The sequence below is a fragment of the Octopus bimaculoides genome, chromosome 6, assembly GCF_001194135.2.
Source record: "Octopus bimaculoides isolate UCB-OBI-ISO-001 chromosome 6, ASM119413v2, whole genome shotgun sequence".
Taxonomy (NCBI): Eukaryota; Metazoa; Mollusca; class Cephalopoda; order Octopoda; family Octopodidae; genus Octopus; species Octopus bimaculoides.
The window spans coordinates 2,399,947-2,416,176 of NC_068986.1; the positions used below are offsets into that span (position 1 = coordinate 2,399,947).

Here is a 16,230-nt window from a genome sequence, read left to right on the forward strand (position 1 = left end):
CACACACATATTATACACACACACACATACATACATTCCCTTTGTCTCTCACTCTCTCTCTTTCTCTCTCACATGTATATAGACATACAATTGCATGTAGACAAACATGTAGAGACAGAAGAAAGGGGTAGGTCTGCAAATGTTTTAAATTAATCACGCCATTAATCACGCCTCAAATCTGATGGAAACAAATTGCACACACACACACGCGCACACAATGTGTGTGTGTGTGTGTGTGTGTGTGTGTGTGTGTGTGTGCGTGAAGTGTGTGTGTGTGTGTGTGGTGTGTGAAATGTGTGTGTGTGTGTGTGTGTGTGTGTGTGTGTGTGTGTGTGTGTAACGTTTATGTGCTTGAGTGTATGTGTGAGAGAGAGAGAGAGAGAGAGAGAGAGAGAGAGAGGTGCGCATGTGCATGTGCACATGTGAATGCCCACATGTATGTTGTGCATGCAAGTATATATTTGTGTGATTTCAGAGTTCAGTCCCTGCCCCTTCACATTAAAATGGCACCCTAAACCAAACTGCCACGATAATAGTTCTACATCTCTAACAAATTTACAAGTCAACTCTTTCAAATACATTTGGGCTTTGTTGTTGTTATTTCTTTATCTGAAACTTTTTTTTTTTTTTTCCTTCCATCAAATTCACAAGTCTTTTCTTAATAGCCAGCATCGTCTCCCTTCATTTCCCTACTCCATGTTTCTTTTTTTATTCTTTTTTTCTTTGTACATTCCAAGTATTTACCATATTGTTTCGGTTTTCTTTGAATGTTTACCTTCTTCCAAAATTCCTTCACTGTGGCAAGAGATTTGATCAGTTCCTCAACAGCATTAAAAAAAAAAAAGTTTAAAAAATACAAATAAAACAATTACAGCTGTTTCCAAAATTCCAATGTCCACTGCTTGGAGAGAAAATCCACCTCTGCTAGTTTGGTTTTTCTTTCTTTTTTTCTTTCTTTCTTTCTAAGTAGAGTTCTTAGCCTGTTGAGTTGCTTGGCTTTGTAATCACATTGTTGGTTGTCATGACGCGCAGTTCCCACCTGCAACAGACAGTAACAGCTGACATAACTGGCACAGGGTTACATAAAACGACACATAACACACCTTAAACTAGAGTACTCAAGCCATCAATAATGAGAGCAGGTGTACTAAGCTTTGTGATAATTACAACATTTTGGTTTGAATGTATGAATATTCATTTTTATCCCAATTGAAGGTAATGTTACAAAATGCACATGATGAAAGTTGCTAATGAGAGTATGAGAATGTACATAAAACTGCCAAAATAACAGGAAAATAAAAATACATTTAGCACTCCCTAATTAATAAACAGGTTTCATTAGTTTTAATATGTACAATGTGGTAGTCAATGATTCACTCATTATTCTACATTAAGTTTCAAAGATGATGTACATGTATTCAATTTCACAAATGATGTACATGTACATGTAATCAAAACTACCAAAATATATACATAATTATACATGGTTACATGATTTCACAAACAGGTTACATTCAAGAGACAGCAGGTTTTGTTTTAAGCAAAAGTTGCACATTTACAATATATCATTTGACACATTCCATGCAAAAAATACATCTTAATGGAAATTAAAGAACAACCACCGGACACATTGTAAATCATTCCAGTCTGGTTTATATAATTTTAATATCCATTAAGACACTGGTTATGTTTGCTGAGGGTTTATTGTCTCCCCTGTGATATTTGCTCAGCCTTTTTTCTTAATGCATGTCCTCTCATTCAAATGTCATTCACATCAAATGCAGTTAACAAACCATCTTGTATCTTGATAAACGCTAGAATAAACTATTTCATCTGGGAAACTCTGGGTGGTTGTATTTTTCAAGGCTTGTGGTTTTTATTATCAAACATATATTTATATATGTGTATGTATACATGTGTGTGGTGGGGGAGGCAGCAACCATAAATAACAAAATGTAAAAAACAGTATTATTTCAAAGCTTGCTTCAGTGTTGTTCATCAAATATATTTTAAAATATCTTTTTGCTTACCTACACAGAATGAAATTCACCAATCCATTTAAACATTTAAAACACATTATGTACATACCTTATATCTAATGGTAACAGACTTGTATCCAAATTATGTTCCAAAACAACTAACTCACACAACATCTTCAATGTTGGAGCTAAAATAACACAAAACAGATTATATATATCAGCAGTATTCAAAACACCAAAACTGCATTATTTACAAATCCGTTTTTATTCTCTTCTTCTCACTCACAGTCTTCCTCAAACACACACAAATAGGAAACATGCTACGCATAGAATCAGACACTCACAAACACACACATACAAACATAAACTCACAAACACACACACACACACACACACACACAAACATGATTGTCCTTCATTGTTTTGATAATGGATAGATACTTTCAGTGAAACTTATTTGACTGATTAAGATTGATTTCAAATTTTGGCACAAGGCCAGCAATTTCAGGGGAGTGAGTAAGTTGATTACATCAGCCCCGCCAGAGTTCAACTGGAACTTATTTTATCAATCCCAAAAGGATGGAAAGCAAAAGCATCTCAGTAGAATTTGAACTCACAGCATAAAGACAAACAAAATGCTACAAAACACCACTTGACGACAATCCTCTGCTTAGGAAATTGTTTTTCTCTCGGCTGCCGCCGAATGTCCAACCCATACTGGCCACAGCAGTTGATTCAAATTCGCTCGATCAGATATCAGATAGCCACCTTGGCAGAAGAGGTCATAGAGTTCACTGTGCAAGCCGCACCTCACCATACCTGTTCGGACACCGTAGTAGCTTCCTCTACTACCACAATATCTTCTCCCTCGTCACGTGACGACATTTTGGAGAGAGTCGATGCATTAGTACGTCGCATGGACACATTGTGGTGAGAACGCGCCAGCTCTCATCATCACAGGAGAAGCCATTCCAAGTCACGGTCATCTAGTTCTAATCCAACAGTTTCCAATCTCTGCTGGTACCATGCCACATTCAAAGAAAAAGCCCATCGTTGCATCCAGCCCTGTTCATTCAGGTTGTCAAGAAACTAGTTCCAGAAGATTTGGGCACGTCAGATTCTTTCTGCAATTTTTCATCTCATTATGCATTCTTTGTTAAGGATCATGTGTCTAACGAAACATTCATGGTTGGCACCGGATCCAGCTGTTCTATTTGCCCTTTGCGTCTTACTTCAGCCAAGCAAAAGCAATCTGCCATTATCCTGCACGTTGTAAATCTATCCCCGATAAAAACTTACGGTCAGATCTCATTATACCTAGATCTCAACCTTCGAAGGGATTTTAGGTGGGTTTCTGTTATAGCAGAACTACCATATCCCATTCTATGTGCAGAATTCTAGGTGAGGTTCAATAAATGAAAGTAAATATCCAAGTACGAGTTTGAATTTCATTGATTGATTGATACAAGTGCATCCTCAGATTAAAGCAATAAACCACTGTGAAGGGCAGTGAGGGGAAATGTAGTCCAGGTATTAGGAAAATGGGTTCGGATTCATCCAGAACAGATTGAATGCAGGAGCTTAGACATATGAAACTAAATAACATGTAAATGTTGTGTAATAAGAATGGGAGTTTTGTTTAATACTTTCTTAATACTTTCTTAATTTCTGCTCAAAGTAAAACTGCTTCATTCATGCCATCATTGCCTTGGATGAAGGCAGAAAAGAAGACTTTTACTGATTGTTCCCTTCTATAAATCTAAAGATTACTAATTTTTTTATAACGTGTACAGCTGGATTATTAGATTATTAGATTATTAGATTATTAGATTATTAGAAAGCAGAGGTAAGAGGGACTAAACAGCACAAATGTATAAAAAAAATAATTATAGATTATTATCATTATTACCAAAATCCAAAACGTGAAGATCTGAATGGTCATAGAGATCCATATCATTTTCTTCGTTAGCTTCATTTTGTGGATTGGTAGGGCTACAATAAAGAAAACTGTAACATTAATAACTGAACACATTAAAGCACAACACTTAGATATTCCCTTAAAATCTCAATGGTCCATAAAGTTCCAATAATGGTAGATAAAAAGGCAGGCAGACAAACACTTATGGAAACTTCAAGGAGTTTTTTTGTGTTGATACTTGTTTTCATTCGATTAATTTTTCAATATAACTTTGTTTTTAACTGTATCAAGGTGTAGGCATAGCTCTGTGGTTAAAAAGTTAGCAACTTCATGGTTTCAGGTTCAGTCCCACTGTGTAGTACTTGTGTGAGTGTCTTCTATAGTCCAATAGTCTGCTGTGAAATTGGTAGACACAAACTTTAAGGAAGCCTCTTTTATCTGTGAGTGTACATATACCAACATATGTATATACATACACACACTGATATATATATATCATCATCATCATCATCATCATCGTTTAACGTCCGCTTTCCATGCTAGCATGGGTTGGACGATTTGACTGAGGACTGGTGAAACTGGATGGCAACACCAGGCTCCAATCTAATTTGGCAGAGTTTCTACAGCTGGATGCCCTGCAGTTAAGAAACTCAGTTCACAACCATGAGGAACCAATGTGTAATCCCATTGCTTGGCATCTACCAAGTTTCAAGTCAACCAAAGATTTGTGCAAGAATGTGGATAAACATAAACTATACACAAGTCCATCAGATGGTCTGGATCTATAATTGAAATGTCCAGTTTTGTTACACCTGTGTTATGGCTGATTCTACTAGAGAAGTACATTAAAGATACACATGCATGTGGAATACTCAACACATTTTGCATGCTAATTCAATGAGCAGGTTGTCCCCTAAGACTCGTGGGGCTGGTTAGTTGGCTTCCATGGCATATAAGTAACTGAGATCACAACTTTCTTTCTGAAAGGGTCACCAGTTCATTGCAGAGTTGTTCATTTACAGCTGAGTGGACTGGAGCAATGTGAAATGAAGTGTTTGGCTCAAGAACACAATGTACTGCCCAGTCTGGGATCATGAGTGCACCACTCTAACCACTATGCCACATGATCTTCATGAAAGTTCACCACAGAGGAATGAAAAGACTCTCTAGAATGAATTATTGTTGCTGTTCTACTAATTGGCTACACTGAGATTCCAGTACAAACAATTAGGAAAAAGAAGAAAAAACAAGACAGTTTGCTCTAGAAAGAATTTTCATGTAAAATTCCTGTCTTAAGGATCTTTCTCTCTCTAACAAATGCTACCAAAGAAAAACATCGTCGTATGAATGAACAAATCTGAAGAAATAAAGAAAGATACAAATAAAGAAAAACAACTGGAAACAGTTCTGTTGACTCTGTAAATAATTTCGAAAGGTTATACTAACCTTGTGCCACCAAACAGAAATACTCTAGAGCCAATCACACAGCAACATTGTCTCCGACGAGGACATGGTCCTTTGCCTTTCACCTTAACCATTGTCCAATGATGGTGAACTATAATAGAAAACAAAGAAAGCATTTTAGTGTACATTTAGTACCTTAGCATTCAGATTACTGTCAAATGTAATGCATATTCATCCACATTGTTTTGTATTAATCATGCATTATCTTGTAGTTTTGAGATTCTGGTGATGCAATTGTTTAATCTTAGAATAGCATTGTGGGGTATGTGTTGTTCAAAGCACATTCGACAGTTGTTCTTGAAGAAATAAATCCAGCAGTAAAAATTAGCTCTGGAAAATCGCTTAATTCTAAAAACAGGTCATCATCATGTGATATCTGTTTTCCAGACTGGCATGGCTTGGACAGATTAACACTGGCCAAGTCAGTTTCTATTCTTGGTTACTACCCATTTTAGACAAGTTGGAAGGCCACCTTTTGTCAAGAAGTAGAGTGTAAACATTTACAGACTCTCACGAATATACATACATGTATATGTGCATGTGTGTATGTATGTGTGTATGTATGTGTGTATATATATATATATATATATATATATATATATATATAGAGAGAGAGAGAGAGAGAGAGAGAGAGAGAGAGAGAGAGAGAGAGAGAGAGAGAGAGAGAAAGAGAGAGAGAGAGAGAGAGAGAGAGGGAGAGAGAGAGAGAAAGAGAGAGTAAAGTTTTTTTGTTTATTGTATAGCCAGTAGTTTGAAGTGCTCAGATAAAAAAAAACCCAGATGCAAAAATGTTAAGGAGAATTTCAGATAGGTTCAACAATTTAAATAAACATAATGGCAGGAGAATATATGTTTATGTTTATTTAAATTGTTGAACCTCTAAGAAATTCTCCTTAACATTATATATATATATACATATACACACACCAAACCGCTAAGTTACTGAGATGTAAACAAACCAACACCAGTTGTCAAGCGATGGTGGTGGGACAAAGAGAGACACACACAGAGGCCTCCACACCATTTCACTCACAAGGCATTGGTTGGCCCAGAACTATAATAGAAGACACTTTGTCCAAGGTGTCATTGTGTGAAACCTGAAACCACACAATTACAAAACAAGCTTTTTAATCACACAGCCTCGCCTGTGCTTTTAATGCATTTTTTTTATTTAATACTGCACATCACAAATCTGTCTTCCATTCAAAACCATTGATAGTTAGTGACATCAATATTCTTCTCACTACATTATTTGCAGGTCACAAACCTTAGATAGACTTCTTAAATATGCAAAATGCTTTCTGCACTGAAAAATAGGAACAAAGAATTGCCAGTTGCATTTCTGGCAATCATCCAGCACCAACACTATACCTCCACATTAGAATCAGATGCACTGATTTGCTGCAGAGACAGTAACGCAATATCAGCTTTCTCCACTTTTACCAACACAGGTTCATGTTCTTGCCAACTTTCTACAATTACAGCTACTTTCCCATTTATGCTAAATCATTACAATTAGACACAAGTAAACACACACAACACAAACAACAAAACATACACAGAACATATGTATTATAATAACAGAAAACACTGAGAAAATATTGATAAATTAAAAAGGGATAAAAATATAAAACAGGTGTGACCTTGACCTTTTCTCTGAAACCTCAACCAACAGCTTTGTAGTTCTTTCATCATCATCGTATTAACATCCACTTTTCCATACTCACATGGTCAGACGAAATATGTTGTGGCAGATTTTCTACAGCAATATGTCTTACCTGTCACCAACCTTCACCTGTCTCCAAATAAGGTAATATTACCCCATGGAAAATTGGACATGAAGGACACTGCTTGTACAATGATGACATTAATTTACACCTATCGCATGAAACCAAGGCAAGGAGGCAGTACACACATCCATGCACTTACACATGCGCACACATACATACACAACAGGCTTCTTTCAGTTTCTGTCCCCCAAATCCACTCACAAGGCTTTGGTTGGGCCAGTAGAAAGCACTTGCTGTGAGACTGAACCCAAAATTATATGGTTGGAAAGCAAACTTCTAACTACACAGCCACATCTGCATTAAAAAACATTAAAAAAAAATTAATGAAATAAGCAACCAGGCGTGGCTGTGTGGTAAGAAGCTTGCTTCCCAACCACATGGTTCCAGGTTCAGTCCCACTGCACAGCACCTTGGGCAAGTGTCCTCTATAGCCCCAGGTTCACCAGCACTTTGTGAGTGACCTCAGTAGACAAAAATTGCACAAAGCCCATTGTGTGTGTATGTGTGATTGCTTAATACTTCACCATGTCAAAAACTTAAGCTACATCTGTTGATGATGTTGACATTCCCTTGTCAACAAAATATCCAGAAGTTCTGCAGTTTCAAAGATGAGTGAAATGCAAATATCATTACTTGGAAAACAGGTAAGAGTTAGTAACAGGAAAGGCATTTGATTGTAAAACAATACCTCAATGATATATATTTGCCTAATCCATGCTAGCATGGAAAAAAAAACAGATGCTAAACAAACGAACTTCTGTATAATGTTTTGAGTGAATAAATAAAGAATTACCTGGGTCAAACCTGAAGATATCACGGAAGTGCAAATGATGAAATCCATTGAAACCACCAAATACATATAAATAACCTTTGTAAACAACTGAAAATATACAAGTTAGGTGGAGATGAGATTGAGAAGATGAAGGGAATAAAAAACTGAAACAGTGAGATGAAGAGGACAGAACTGGGAGAAAGAGAACAAGAGGCAAAGAGAAAAAATATACAACTAAGAGAGTAAGAGGGAGAGAGAGAGAGCAAGAGAGAGAAATTTCCTGAGAAATAAAGTGATTGAAATGAAAAAGAAACCCTACAAAAATTTCAGATAAAATAGAGGAACTGATTTTATGCTTTTGAATATTATATTACTGATGTATATTGATGTATGAAGATTCATGGCATAGTGGTTAGGGTGATGACTTCTTAATGTCAAGGTCATTTGTTCAATTCATGAACTGAGTAGCACATTGTGTCTTTGAACAACACACTTCATTTTACATTGTTCCAGTCCACTCAGCTAGCTTGACTGCTGGTGCAGCTTTCTCTCCCTCCAGCTGTCACATCCTCAATGTACCACTGGCTCAAAACTAGTGGGGAGGTGCCAATATGTCTGCTTGTGACTACATAGACACCTAAAACAAGTAGTAAAAGTATGGTATTTACCACCAAGTCATACTTGCTTGTGAGCAACGGACATCCATAAGTGTTTCTATTAAAAGGATGAAATTATAAAACGCATGATAACAATATGAGAAACATTACTTCCCATGAGATTTAGTGTAGGTTTCATCCTGCCAGAGGCTTTGTTGAGTAGAAGTTCAAACAAATAGCCCTGTAACAGACAGACTGACTGTTTTGAATATTAAGCGGTTAAGTCTTCTGTTCTTATTGGACTGGTGCATAATTATTGCAGCTTTTTTCAACAAATTTTATTCAACAAAAACAATAACAATATTTAACAAAAACATCTTTAAATGGGAAGCAGTAATTGAAGTGGATGGTGAATATGCTCCGGAATAATCATTTAAAGATATTTTTGTTACATGTTATTGTTTCTGTAAAATAAAATTTGTTGAAAAAAAACTGCAATAATTATGCACCAACCCAATAGTTCCCCAGACACCATTGCTCATTGATTATTAAATGCATACAAACTATCATCATCATTATTACTTGTTTAATTTGGGTTTTCAAGTTTCTTTTCAGTTAATTTTCTGAGTATTTTGACTATTATGCAATCTCAATGTTTACAAGTCTAATTCTCAATGATTTTCCTCAAGCTATTTTTGGGTCTGTCATGTCTTAAGTACTTTCCATCACCTAACAACTATACTTCATTTCATTTAATATACATCATTCATTTTTCCTTATATAATCCTGTCTGTAGTGTTAGTTTCTATGCATATATCTGCCAATTACTTTGATTCTCATCAGATTGTTTAACTTACTTGTACTCCATTTTTCTTGTAAGTTAACATTTCACTTTCAAAGGGTCAAAGGTAATTATTAGATCTCCCATTGCTGTAGATTTTCTTTGACCACCATCAGCATCACTCTGTCATGATGTCACCACACTACCATACATCACACTACCATACATCACACTACCAGATGACATTTCTCTGCCGTACACTCATCTCATCTCATATGTTCTTTTGCATGAAAAAAAAAACAGTTTGTTTTTTTTATATGCAATGCAAACACGTCTTTTGCTGCATTTCTTCACTGCAAACTTAACATCCATTTGCATCCCACAACTGAATTAGCCTTAAATCATCTAAATCCAGCTTATCTCTTACACTGAAATATGAGAAAGTGAAAACTAATATGAGAGAGAGAGAGAGATGAGAAGAAGGAAAAAGTTTGGAATCTCACAAGCAGAATGACTTCGCCGTCCAATTGGGGCTACTCCACTAGTTTTAGTCTGGGTCCAAGTGTTGGTGACTGTATCGAACATCTGGATTTTATTACAGTAGATTTCTCGATTAGAAAATGTCTCCCCGGAAACATCACTCCGACCACCAAACACATACATGATATTACCAATAGCTGTAGCTGAGTGGAAATCTCTCCATATTGCTGGAATGCCCTTCAAGGAAAAAATAATAACAATTCAGAATAAATTAAAAAACTAAGAATACTTTTCAAAATTTATTTACAATCTATAATAACAAAAGCAAAATTCTGTCTGTCTGGGACCCCTGTATCTCAGTTTATGTTTGCTCTTCATAGATATGTTATGCTTTTTTGAAATCAGGATGAAGCCAACCACTTTGAAGAAAGTGCTAGGTGCTTTTCATATGTCACTGGCATGAATGCATTTTACATGGCACTAGCATGAGTGCATTTTATGTGGCAGCCACGAGTGCATTTTACAGGGCACCAGCATGAATTCATTGTGGTACCCATATGAGTGCATTTTATGTAGCACCAATTTGTTGAGGCAGATTTTTCTAGAGCTGGATGCTATTCCTGTTGCCAACCATCACCTGTTTCCTGACAAGGGGATATTTCCCTATGGCCAGATATATTTTTCATGAAAGACTACCAATGAACAACATTGCTTATATAACAGTGATAGCACATTTATGATTAACACATGATGTCAAAACAAGGGCACACATACACACACATATATATATATATATATAACTGACACTCCATTCTAGTAGTACATAAAAAGCACCCACTACACTCTTGGAGTGGTTAGCATTAGGAAGGGCATCCAGCTGTAGAAACCTTTCCAGATCAGATTGGAGCCTGGCGCAGCCTACTGGCTTGCCAGTCTCCAGTCAAACCGTCAAACCCATGCCAGCATGGAAAACGGACGTTAAATGATGACGGTGATGATTTAGTATCAGATAAAGTTGTATAAAAAAAGATTTTTGGTAATAAGTTAAATAAAAAAAATTGGGCACTAACAGGTTAACCTATTAGTACCACAGTGTCTGGTGAAATTACAACAAAAATGAACTGTAAAAGATTCACAAATCTATGTACAAAATTTGGTGTTGTGTACAACTAAATTCAAACTTACAATGTCAGTTTTATAGAAAAAGTGAAGCATATGGAGAATATAAAATTAAAATGAGTGAAGTGAGAGAATAGGTAATTTAAATAAGAAAACTTACTTTTATTTTTATATGTTGCCAAGTATATGTAGCGAAGTCCAAAGCTTGCACTTGGTTGGAAAATCGATCAACCTGCATTATAAAAAAAAGCAACATGATATTGTATACCACTGAGTGTAAACATTGGATCAAATTGAACTAAATAGTACTGATTGGACTGGAACTACAGTAGAAGACACTTGTCCAAAGTGCAGTACTGCGGGACTGAACCTGAAACCTCATAGTTAAGAAGTGAACTTCTTAAAAGCACACTGCCATAACTGCACCGATCATACACACACGTGTGTGTGTGTGTGTGTACATGAATGTGTTGGACATATCAGCTACATTTCAAGCTGCCAATTACTTCATTTATAAATATATCAGATATGTTTCTTGATTAGGTTAATCTTCATGGAAACTGGAAATCTAAAAGCATTGTAACATTGATATTGCAAATTAAAAATATGGTCAAGAATTAAAATATACCAATATATCTGGATAGAGATTTAGTGAGAAGGTCTGGCTATGATATGGACAAACAACTGCTACAAGATTGTGATTATTACAGATCAAAAGAGAGAGAACTCAAGAAATCACAAAAGTAAACTATTTAATCAGGCAAAAAGAAGACTAATTACTGAGCAAGCTTCTCTATACTGGCATAGAAATGCATTAATTGTAATGATATTGAGAAGATGGGGTGGTGGATAGTAATGAACATGCTGATAACTAGGAGAAATTAAAGCAGTGTTAATTATAATCAGCAAATACAACTTGATTGTCATTAGTAAAAATATAATTGGGGTAATCTTAATCAGTATTAACTAGACACATATACACATCATCATTTGATGTCCATGTTCTGTGCTAGCATGGGTTGGATAGTGGGCTCAAGAATTACATCATGCTCCAGTGTCTGTTTTGGCAAAGTTTCTACAGCTGGATGCCCTTCCTAACATGGCAGCCACCTTACAGCATGTACAGAGTTCTATTTTCATACGACTGGCACAAGTGAGATTGCTGTACAGCTTGCAAAAACTACAAAACTTAAGATGAGGGACCTTATGCTAGCAGATGAGGGTTAAGGGTGTGAGAGAAAGGAGTAGGGCACAGCAGGTTCTTGTTGCAGAGGATTTACATGGCTACTCACAAGAGAGTGAGAAATGAATCAGTTGTAACAGTAAAGAGGTAAATAGTGGTGGTGAGGTGTCCAGGTGGCACCTCAAGGTACAGAGGTAAGTAGAAGTCAGTGGGGACAGAGAAACTAAGAGTGGTGGGGTTCACAAGACTGTACAAAGGGCAGGAGATAGAGGAAAATAAGAGAGAGGTAGGTAACATCTGTAAGGATCAGGTAAGTTGATTGGTGGCTGCAAAGGTGGGGTAAATATTTAATTGTATACTGCAGAAAATTAAACAAAATTATAGACCTTATCAATTCCAGCTTCCTTAATTCAAACAATCTAAGCAATGAGCTTATACACATTGATTGGTTGATTTGTTGTTTAACCCAAGGTGTGCTTTGACTATGTTATATTAGGATCTGTTAGAAAGGCATAAAGTCATAAATTTTTAGAGAAGAGTAAAGAAGTGTATTAATATATATTACAAAAAGTTATTAACAATGACCAAAGCCAAGTGGTTACAGGTGAAAAATCAAAATTCTTATTTCAATTTTTGTAGGACACAAATTTTCTTTCAATTCTATTTAATATCTCTTGCCATATTTCATGGCTTTCTATATTTTTATATTTTATTCCTTATATTCTAATTGATAAATTTCCTGCTTTCCTGATTCAACAGGACAATAGCATTCCAACCACAATCCAAGACTGCATTGTCCAATTTGCCCTTTCTTTCCCTTCTTTCTTCTGACAGTAGAATGTGATCTGAGAGATTTGGCTGCTATTTGTAGTAGGTCAAATGACTCTATAGACTCCCACAGGTTGATAAGTTAGGTATCTCAACTAAGACCTCATTGTTTTCACTGATAAACTACTGGAAATGAACTATCCACTTAATTATCTTCTCCACTCTATTTCTTTTGTTGCTCAGAACATGAGACAAAAGAAATGGCTTCTTTAGCCATAATAAATGCTAAGCAGAACAAAGAAAACCATCCATGTTGATAGAGACATTAATCCAGCCAACCTAAATTAAAACTGATACTAAGAGGGAGGGCTTTTTGCTTCATAAGTCATAATAACTACAGCCAGTCTACTGCTAATGTTAAGGGCGTTCAGTCTTGTATTTCACACAACACATTTTGTTCTATTGCTCATTGATTTTAAACACATATTTCACATGCATTTTTGCCATGTGTCATGTGCATTTGTCTATACAGTTCGTATACTGTCTTGTGAAACACTCAAATAAAAAAATAGAAATTTATTAATATGCATGTTGCTGTCCGATTCCTTTTAGTTGCAAGTGGAGTACAGACTTCAAGAGAGAATTACTGGCTTCTATCAAAAAGAAGTACAGCTTTCAATTTTTAATATATTATTGTGGCTAATGGTAGAGCCTCAAGCCCTTGATGCTTGAGATGAGCATACTACATGTAGCATAAAACATCAATCTTCAACTTTCATAGATTAAAGAGCCCCATTGACAGTTCTCTAATTGGGCACATCCTAGCACTGGCTCTGCCTATATGAGATTTTCACTTAGTTCTGTTATAACATTCCAAATTCACCGAATCTATTCACAATAATTTAAGCTTTTAATAATTACTTTTAATAGTCGTTTTGCTTCTATACTTTAGTGGAATGCTTTTTAGATTTCCCTTTTTGTTAACTTACCGCCTCTTCATAACCTCCAAATATGTACATTTTATTATTTATGACACAAGCAGAGTGACCGTCTCTGGCACCAGGTTTTACGCCGTGAACTGTTGGACGTGACCATGTGAACATATCTAAAGTTGAAAAGACAATACAAAAGATATACAATCACATAATTAATATGGTTCTTTGGAAATTTTACTGTAATACTTGGCACAATTAATATCTCACACAACACATTTAGACAGAGATTACTTCAAACAGAAACTCCTACATTTTTCCTCACCTCATATGACACATCTACAAACCACTAATCATGTTAAATTGACATATCTATAATGTCCAATCTATATTATGTCGAACCCATTAATTCTCAACATTATCCATTCCTTCTTTCTTCTGGAATCCCCCCTATCCCTGTTTTTCCTAAGACCATAAACTGATCTTTGAGGATCAGCAAAAGCCAAGGGTACAGTTCCTTCCTTGAAAGCAAAACATTATAAATAAAACAGTTATAATCCTTTGGGCTTCATTCTAAATTGGACACCACACACAATGCAGACATATGCATCCTTCTACTTACAATTTAGAGATGGTTACAAAATCCAACAGCATTTACCAATAGTTTTACTCTTGGAGAACCTTTGAAATACTTTCCATGTCTCACGGAACCCATACATGAAATTTACAGTGCATACTCTAAATCTTCATTAATCTCATACTTTCTCTTTCATAAAGTTAAACTTCGTAAATGATTGAACAAATCATATTGTCTTTCAAAAGTTTGGCAAATACCAAATCTATCAGACACCACAAAGAAATTCAAAATTCAAAATAATTAAGACCATGTTTAGACCAAACTCCCTTACAATTTCCTATCAAGAGGTTATTTTTCCCAAATTACCAACAGGTGCCAGGATTTCAAATATGCTCTGTGTGTATAAAATTAACAATATAAAATTAGACACAAAAATTACTCAAAAATGCATTTGCATATAATCTGCTTTTCTTGTGGAACCCCTAGCAATCTCTTGCAGAAGATTAGGGTTCTGGGGAACCTCAAATGGAAAATACTGGATTAGACTTTACTCCAATATAATGTTTAATCTTCATTACAATATTCCTACATCAGTAGTTAATAAAACATTGAAAAATGTAACTAAAATATAATTAAATCATAAACAACAAAAGTACTCACTTGTATCAAAACAATAAAGGATATTACATGCTCCATCTTTATCATTGCGGCCACCCCAAATGAAAACACAGTCCCCAAGAGCAACAGCTGTGTGTCCGTAACGTTGGTAGGGAACATGCTTGTACTGGCTATCACCAGGCGTCGGAACAGGTAGCCTCTTCCAACGTAAGGAGACTGAAAATAGAAAAGAACATAGCTTTTACCTTCAACTTCTCCCTCTCCCCGCTAAGTTACGGGGACGTAAACACACCAGCATCGGTTGTCAAGCGATGTTGGGGGGGACAAACACAGACACACACACACACACACACATATATATATATATATATATATATATATATACAAGAAATGAGGGCAGGGAATCGCCAATTAATAATAGAATTAACAATTAACAATTTTGCCAAGTAGTTCAGTATGAAATAAACCTTTATCGGTAAGACCATTTATCATCATAAATATAAGGGATTAGCAATTGAGTAGCAACTCAATTGCTAATCCCTTATATTTATGATATATATATATATATATATATATATATATTAGAATGCTAGCATGTCAGTATGTGTTACTCTATGTTCCCGATTCAAGATCGATTTCACTGAACTATTATAAGGATGAGCTCGATTTTATCATCCCCAACAAAATTTCGCCTTGCATAGTGTGAAAAAAATACCAATATATCAATTAAAAGTAGCTTTCATTGACAGCAGCAGTTAAATAGCTTAAAAGTACTTGATACAAAACAAAAAAAAATATCTAACAAGATGTTGCTGCTGTTTAGTCCCACATCAAACCTGGTCAAGCAGACCAACGGTTATAGAGCATTCAAGCGCATCCTTATTATTATTATTATTATCGCCTGGCAGTGCTACCGAGGTGCGCTACCTGTTCGAGATAAACTCTACCGACATGGAAGTGCCGTCAACCGGGCCTGCCCGAGGTGCGCTCAGGACGACGAAACCGTTCTGCACGCACTCGTCCAGTGCCCGAGCATTGCTGACCTGTGGGTCTATATCGAACAGCTACTGTCACGTGTAGGACGGATCCGGCTATCAGCTGGATCCATCGTGAGAATTGACCCGCCGACCTCCTTTAACCAGGAGGGCAAGGCAATTTTCCTATGCCTAGTGGCTGTAGCGAAAGAGGTGATATGGTGGACCCGTTTGAAAGGGCTAAAGACAGACACTTTCCTCTTTGGCCAAGGCCTCATC

At 36.1% G+C, this 16,230-nt stretch overlaps 1 protein-coding gene across 3 annotated transcripts in view; it reads right to left on the bottom strand.

The window, feature by feature from the left end:
• Positions 1 to 612: 612 nt before the first annotated feature.
• Positions 613 to 16,230, bottom strand: part of LOC106881137 (kelch domain-containing protein 3) — a 59,775-nt gene continuing 44,157 nt past the window's right edge. For all 3 annotated transcript variants that reach the window (XM_014931409.2, XM_014931410.2, XM_014931411.2), the window contains 9 exons: positions 15,020 to 15,193; positions 13,840 to 13,955; positions 11,060 to 11,131; positions 9,804 to 10,017; positions 7,945 to 8,031; positions 5,344 to 5,452; positions 3,889 to 3,971; positions 2,089 to 2,167; positions 613 to 1,039 (listed from right to left, as the gene is read on the bottom strand). In XM_014931409.2, coding sequence (XP_014786895.1) covers positions 976 to 1,039; positions 2,089 to 2,167; positions 3,889 to 3,971; positions 5,344 to 5,452; positions 7,945 to 8,031; positions 9,804 to 10,017; positions 11,060 to 11,131; positions 13,840 to 13,955; positions 15,020 to 15,193 — 998 coding nt within the window. In that variant the 3' untranslated portion in view covers positions 613 to 975. The remainder of the gene's footprint in view (positions 1,040 to 2,088; positions 2,168 to 3,888; positions 3,972 to 5,343; positions 5,453 to 7,944; positions 8,032 to 9,803; positions 10,018 to 11,059; positions 11,132 to 13,839; positions 13,956 to 15,019; positions 15,194 to 16,230) is intronic.